Genomic DNA, 7,834 nt, shown 5'->3' with positions numbered 1-7,834 from the left:
AAGACATAGTTCTTTAAGCCTTGTGGTTCAGGGTCTCTGTCTTAACTTTTAAGACATGTTGGTCGTGTTCTTTAAGCCTTGTGGTTCAGGGTCTTTGTCTTAACTTTTAAGACATGTTGGTCGTTTCTTTCCCATCCAACGAGTCTTTTTTAAGCCATTTGTCGTTGTTTCATCATCTAATGACTTTTTCTAAGCCGTGGGTCTCTTTTTTCCTCATCCCCATAGACTCTTTGTCTTAAGACATAGTTCTTTAAGCCTTGTGGTTCAGGGTCTTTGTCTTAACTTTTAAGACATGTTGGTCGTTTCTTTCCCATCCAACGAGTCTTTTTTAAGCCATTTGTCGTTGTTTCATCATCTAATGACTTTTTCTAAGCCGTGGGTCTCTTTTTTCCTCATCCCCATAGAGTCTTTGTCTTAAGACTTTTAAGTCATGCACTACCAACCCATCCAATTCAGTCTTTGTACTTTCGAGCCTTGTGGGTTTAGAGGCAAAGACATAGTTCTTTAAGCCTTGTGGTTCAGGGTCTCTGTCTTAACTTTTAAGACATGTTGGTCGTTTTATCCAATCCAACGAGTCTTATTTAAGCTATTAGTCGTTGTTTCATCATCTAATGTCTTTTTCTAAGCCGTGGGTCTCTTTTTTCCTCATCCCCATATAGTCTTTGTCTTAAGACTTTTAAGTCATGCACTACAACAAACCCATCCAACTCAGTCTTTATACTTTCAAGCCTTGTGGGTTTTAGAGGCAAGGACATAGTTCTTTAAGCCTTGTGGTTCAGGGTCTTTGTCTTAACTTTTAAGACATGTTGGTCGTGTTCTTTAAGCCTTGTGGTTCAGGGTCTTTGTCTTAACTTTTAAGACATGTTGGTCGTGTTCTTTAAGCCTTGTGGTTCAGGGTCTTTGTCTTAACTTTTAAGACATGTTGGTCGTGTTCTTTAAGCCTTGTGGTTCAGGGTCTTTGTCTTAACTTTTAAGACATGTTGGTCGTGTTCTTTAAGCCTTGTGGTTCAGGGTCTTTGTCTTAACTTTTAAGACATGTTGGTCGTGTTCTTTAAGCCTTGTGCTTTGTCCTCGTTTGAATTCCATCCTCAAAAGACAGAATTTTTTTGTTAAAAAGAAAGCTTTAATTTTTAGTTCATAGACAGAGAAATTACCTTGGTGACGATGGTTTCATGCGGAGTAAGCTTCGAGGTATGTAAAGCAGCAACTAAAAGGCCGGTGGGTTTCCTCCTCCAAGCGATAAATATATCATCTGTTCAAACAAAAACCGTGTTCAGAGACTAAACCAAGCTGACTTATACAAGAGAGAATGAATTTGACAGATTGTACACTCATATTAAAGCCAAACCAACCATTTGGGATTCCTGAAATCTATGATTTAACACACAAAAGTATATGCATGTAGTGAAGATACACGGATCATTTAAGAGACAAGAGAATTAAAAGAGTGTATGCATAAGATGGTTTCTAAACTAATCGCAAATCTCAGAGAATGTAGCAACGACGAGTGCAAAGATGACTAAACAAAAAGATCATTGTAAAAGTAAATTAACACAAACCTTACAAAACCCTAATTAATTAACATATACAGAGACGTACCTCAACGATGACGAGTGAGAGGAGCCCAAACAATCACATCGGGTTTTAGGCGGAATCAACCTTCAAAATAAAACCAAAAACAAAATCTAATCAACAAGAAAAGTTTGAACAATTCAGAAAATTTGAAACAAAATCGCGATCAAAGAATATTCCAAACTTCGAAATCCTCTAACCAATTCACGATTTACAGAGAGCGAAACACTTACTAATCTAAGATTGCAATCGGATTTTTTTTCCAGTTTTGCAAATTTTGGAAGAATCGATCGAGAGAATCCTTCCCAGAAAGAGGAACTGTGAACAATGTGGAAATAAATTGACACGCACACGATTATTCTTAACGCGTCTATACTTGATTAACGGAGGCGTTTACTGAAGACACGGTTATATTTTAAAACTTGGTTCGATTATTTCGAATTTTAACCGCTCATCCTGCATTTTCTAACGGTTATATTTTTCCACTTAAACCAAACCGGCCTTTAATATTTAACGATGTCTACTACTTATACGGTGTCGTTTGTGCGTCTCTTAAAACCAAACCGGTCTTGTATTTCTTTGTCGTTCAAGTAATGAAATTTTCTTGCTTTTCTTTTAGTTTCCATATCTTTCGCTCAAAACTTCACAATTGTTTAGTTTCATAAACATCAATTTTTGATTTTTTACTCTGAAACTGAATCTCAAACTACATGACAAACACACACAAAGTCTTTGTTTGCTAATCTTGTGCAATGAACTTTTGGCTTTCTATTGGTCTTCTTAACCTTAGTCTTCTTCTTCTTCCAAATCTCTGTAATACTCACTGATCCACTTTTCTATAATGGCCACCTCTTGCTTCCTCTGCTCTTTCAGCCACTCCGGATCGCCTTTTGGTAGCTGCCCTGAGATCCGCATGGTGCGCACCTTTTTCATGCAAAACAATGTTGAGTTTCAATTTTTTTCTCAACACCACCATTTTGACACAAGAATGTTACCTTTCTTGGTCACAAGCTCGAAATATTCTTCAGTACCCTGAAAATATATGACAAAAAAAAAATCAATTTGCTAAGATCCAAATCCAACAAAAATAAAATCAATTTAACATCATGAAGTACTTACTACTTACCCTCCACGGCTCTAGGGATCCTGCATTCCATTGGAGAATATAATGTTCCTTCCAAACCTCTTCAACACTGACTCTATTCTCTACAAAAACAAGACCAGTAATCTCATTTTATTAAATCTGATCCGATAGACGGGAAGGAAATGAGAGAAGACACAATACAAAGCTAACCTTCCCGCCAAACTCTGTGGTGATCCAATGTAGGCTTGACTCCGCATCTACTCATGAACTGTTCTTCAATTGCCTCAAAGTCATTTTCGTACGGTGGGAACATGCTCTCGTTTGAGCAGCTTATTGTCATCACCATCTCTGTACACGCCTGTTTCCACTCAGTGACATAACATTATGTTATTTATAGTTTCATAACATACATATCTTGTGTTCTGCTATCTAAAAGAAAGTCTTCAACTTTTTGCTGACTTCTGGCAAGCCATGCTTCATGTTGGAAACTGCTTCTAGCTCTTCCCAGCTTCTCTTTATGACTTTGAAACGGTTGACACTCGCATCCTGCTTGTAAATAATTCACAATTAGTTCATTGTAACATCACTTTTGTAACAACACCTTAAAATCCTGAGAAATTGCATCATAGAAGCTTGTTAATGGCACAATTATCGAATTGAAGAATTGGAGCAGAGGATGCTAATGCTCCGATTGCTATGTGGGGATACTTGAGCCTGAACCACGCTGCAAGCGCCAAGAACTGTCTTAAGACATAACATACAACAGAACATAGTTTATGAGTAATGATTTGTTATTCCATTGAGAGAGGTGGGTGTGAGAGCTTACTTCCACCATAAGAGCCACCAAATACAACCACAGGTGATGCCTCGGATGATAGATTCTGCTTAAAGCTTCTAATCACGATTGCATAATCAGCCAACGCCTGCTGAGAGTTCAGGTAACCCAATATCTCAGCCGTCTTATGCGACTTCTTACCAAATGGTGTTGATTCTCCATAGAACCGGCGCTGCAATGATAAGCAACCAACGCACAAAACACTATTATAAATGTTTTGAGTCTCATTCTTGAAACTAGACTTGAGATTATGTGGTCTGCAAAAGTTCTTACTTCAATGAAGAACAGGAACAGTAGACAGAAACAAGCAAACATCTTTTCTCTCTCTCACGAAACAAGAGTAACTCAAATACAAAGCATGGAGACACAAGAAAAAGTGGCTTTGGTCTTATGCTTATATAAAATTAGTTATTGCATTCGTTCAAGTTTTGGTTTCCCAAGTAAACTGTTTTGGATCTTGTGGAGGAGAAGCGTGAGTTGAACCAGAAAAAATTTTGTCCTTTTCAGAACTTGTGGTGATGCTGCCTCAGCCTCTCTCACTCAAGTCTCAAGCTTGATGATGATGACACAAAAAAAGAGTGACAATCAACCGAACTTCCATACAAGTGGCCATATGATCCAAACAAAATCCAATATTTAGTCTCTTTCGTAAATATTGGCTTATTTTTAAATTTGAAAAATCTTCGAAAATTCCAGAGAAGACTTCTCTAGAAATCTTATATGGTAAACATGTTGGTTTTACAATTTAAATTTCTGTAGATATTTGTTTTTTCTTAGAAAACTTTCACTTCTGTAGAAATTTTCTTATGTTCAAATGAAATTTTCATGTTTGACTTTTTCAGAGAAATCACTTGTAATTGAAATTGACTTTGAGGTACTGTTCTTCAAGTGCCTCAGAATCAGTTTCAATGTTTACTAATTTTTTGCTTAAGATCTCAATACTTTTTTTATTCTTGTCTTTAGTAATCTAACTGGAAGACCTTTAAGCTTCTTCTTTTTTTGTCACGTTTCTTTCTCCAGCTACTCTATTTAACCATTGAAAAACTGCTCATTATGACGAGGACGCTTACTTGGATTACAGGTATCAACTTTAATTGCCTTTTGTCCGCCTTCTTGCTAAATGGTAATGCACCAAAAGTTGAGATTTTTATTTGTTAAAACTGTTCAGAGTTTTTTCCCATGCAAACTAGAAATATTAAAATTTACTATAATCTATCATAGTTATTAAGATTTTTATAAAACTTGCACAAAAGAGTGCTAAAAGGTTAAATTCTAATTTTAGGTAAATCTATTCATACTTAACTAACTAGCTAACAGCTTTGCTGACACTTGGCTAATTTACTGTGAAATATTTGAATTTATTAATGTTTATATTAGACTCTTAAAAAATAAGTTTAGAACAAACTGCTAACAGAACAGACCCTTTTGAGCTGAGAACTCAATATCTAGGACAGTGTTTGAGTAATTTTAGAAGTGTTTTATACCACAATAGGAAGTAATTTTAGAAGTGTTTTATACCACATTAGGATGCATGAAGAAAGAAAATGCCATGAGGACATAAACCTGTCAATCAAAGCAAATAATTCTGATAATGTAGTGAGACAAAGAAAATCAGACATACATAGTGTGTGAATGGAGACATTGTACACGCGTTTTTCATTTACCTTAAAAACGAATTTGGTCACCAATCAGAAATTTTCTTTTTATACTTTGCGTTTTTCAAAAAATAAGAAAAGTACTATTACGTTTTTAGAGTAGTGCTTTTTAAGTCATGGACCGTACATTTTCAAAACTGAATCAAATAGCTAGCGGTTTTGTAACAATACACATTAAACAGTAAAAAAAGTATTTTAAATTATTATTAGAAAATACACTAATAAAATCAACATATAATAGTAACCATCACTTATCGTTATATTTCATCTCTTCATCAGTGATTTACTTTATTAATATGTTTTTACTTTATCGTTATATTCCATCTCTTCATCATGATTTACTTTATTAATATGTTTTTAGCTTTTCAATCAGAAATTTTTTCTTATACTTTGTGTTTTTAAAAAAATAAGAAAAGTACTATTGCGTTTTTAGAGTAGTGCTTTTTAAGTCATGGACCGCACATTTTCACAAATGAATCAAATAGCTAACGGTTTTGTAACAATACACACTAAACAGTAAAAAAGTATTTTAAATTATTATTATTAGAAAATATACTAATAAAATCAACACACAATAGTAACCATCACTTATCGTTATATTCCATCTCTTCATCAGTGATTTACTTTATTAATATGTTTTTGTTTTTAAGCATTTTATATTTGAGTATATATAATATATAGTTACTTAATTTAAAATAATATTAAATGTTAAGATCGGTTCAACTGGTCCGACGATTGACCCAACTACAATGACAAATCAATGTACGATCTGGTTTTCAAAACATTAATTTTAACATTTTTTTGAAAATTGGATGGAACCGACCAGTCGAACCATGACTCATAGCTTTATTTGATTACAGGTTGTTAGGTTGTATTAAAAACCGCCTTTCGAATTAAATCAGGAAAAATGGTTAAAAATATTTGGTCAAACTTCCCAAAACCGATGATCTGGTTCAATACCAAAGATTTAATACATACAAAATAACTGAAATAAAAATTATATACTAAACTTTTATTTGTATTTTTTTTTCAAAAAAAATAGTAGTTAAATTTACATTAACAAGAATATATATATATATATATATTTATATATTAGAATTTTTATTGCAAACTAATGTCAATATTAAAAATTATATAAAATATTATGACACTATAAATCTATAACGAAGAAAATAAATTTAATTTCTAATTGTGTTATATATATTTATTTTATATTATTTTCCTATCAAAACCGAACTACTTTTTTTAATTAAAACCGCATTATTATTTTTTATCAAATCTGCACTTAGCCATAAACCGCATGAGCCACAATTGAACCGTACCGTACTTTAATTTCGCATCGATTTTATTACAAAAACCGTGATTACCACTCAGACCCATAGATTCAAACTTTAAGTATTTAGCAATCTTAAAGTCGAAACATATTACATTATTTGGTCAATGTTCCCGTTGGTTGGAACCTATTGCACAGATTCTATTTTTATATTTCGCCTAAACAGAAAATTTTTTTATTAAAATTAGAAAATTGGGTTTTTGTTAAGATCACGAATATTAATATATTATACATATATACATTTAAATGTGATATTTATCTAATCTTAATATATATATCTATTAAAAGGGGAGTACATTTTGTACTTAGCCCTGAGTTTTCCTCAATATTTACCACTTTATGCCGCTGACATTAAACAAATTGTTGTTTTAAAATTTTCCTTAACCACCCTATATTAATTGACATCACTTAACCTTAAATAAGTTTTACATACGGTGGCTTAAAGGTTTTCTTTCTCCATTATTTTTTTTCTCCATTCTTCTAGGTCTTCTTCTCCATTCTTTTCCACTCTCTTTGTTTGATGGATTCACGTCGCAGAAAAGGCTAGATAGGAGTTTTGCGGAATTGGGTTATTTCTTTCTCCGTCGTGGTTGTTTGTGGTCTCACATTGGTTGGGTTACATTGCGAGTCAAGACGTCAGTGGATTTTCACTAAGCTCCGGTGTGGTTTCGTAAGTTGCAGCGGGAGTGACCGATTGAGAATGAATCACGACTTCGCTGGAGTGAGTTGGCTCAGGAGATCGCGGCTGCGTTGGTTAGGAGAAGGCCACGAGTTCGGTTAACTAGGGTTTCTTAATGTGCATCCGGTTTTGTACGTTAGTTTTTCTGATTTTATCCATAAAATTATTAACCAATTCTGGTTTGGTAACCGAACCGAACGTATATGGATTATCTTTTAATAGATTAGATATTAATCGCTCTTCCATATTTACCGTAAGCTATGTTGGATTTGTCAACACTTATGTATGTATGGAAGCTATTAGTTTTGATCGATATGGTTTGACTTATCTACCAACGAATTAACTATTATAAAGTTATAAACCAGGTCGGTTTTATCAAAATACATTAGAATCAATTATTATTTTTTCCTAAAAGAATCAATTCTGTTTATGTAGTGCAATATATGAGTTTCGGTTCGGTTGGTTCGTTTTGACTCGGTTCGGTTCGATATGTATTACATTTGGTCATACAATCTATTATGATAGGAGGAAGTTAGTTGATATTATAATAAAATACAATTATAGAAATTGAAATGTTAGTTAACTTATATTTCAAAATGCAGAGGACGTTTTTTTAAGTTGTTTTAATATTATTTTTAAAAATATCTCATGTTTTAATAGTATTAGATACATTTAA

General features: G+C 33.4%; 1 protein-coding gene and 1 long non-coding RNA gene across 3 annotated transcripts; both read right to left on the bottom strand.

The window, feature by feature from the left end:
- Positions 1-1,157: 1,157 nt before the first annotated feature.
- Positions 1,158-1,935, bottom strand: LOC106317728. The gene is made up of 3 exons (XR_001265219.1): positions 1,806-1,935; positions 1,600-1,659; positions 1,158-1,252 (listed from the first exon to the last, which is right to left on the bottom strand). It is a non-coding gene; the product is annotated as an uncharacterized LOC106317728 (long non-coding RNA).
- Positions 1,936-2,197: 262 nt separating this feature from the next.
- LOC106316997 lies at positions 2,198-3,862 on the bottom strand. 2 transcript variants are annotated; one of them, XM_013754862.1, is made up of 6 exons: positions 3,765-3,862; positions 3,483-3,663; positions 2,867-3,400; positions 2,699-2,778; positions 2,568-2,604; positions 2,198-2,496 (listed from the first exon to the last, which is right to left on the bottom strand). In XM_013754862.1, exons 3-6 carry the CDS (start codon positions 3,000-3,002, stop codon positions 2,393-2,395), a joined length of 357 nt encoding a protein of 118 aa, XP_013610316.1. In that variant the 5' UTR covers positions 3,003-3,400; positions 3,483-3,663; positions 3,765-3,862; the 3' UTR covers positions 2,198-2,392. The 2 variants fall into 2 exon arrangements, with proteins under 2 accessions (XP_013610316.1, XP_013610317.1); XM_013754863.1 differs by having other exon boundaries at positions 2,867-3,380.
- Positions 3,863-7,834: the final 3,972 nt, after the last annotated feature.

This window comes from Brassica oleracea, chromosome C9 (assembly GCF_000695525.1).
Source record: "Brassica oleracea var. oleracea cultivar TO1000 chromosome C9, BOL, whole genome shotgun sequence".
NCBI classification, from domain to species: Eukaryota; Viridiplantae; Streptophyta; class Magnoliopsida; order Brassicales; family Brassicaceae; genus Brassica; species Brassica oleracea.
The sequence above is the reverse complement of the archived record's forward strand: the minus strand, read 5'-3'. Positions and strand labels throughout refer to the sequence as shown.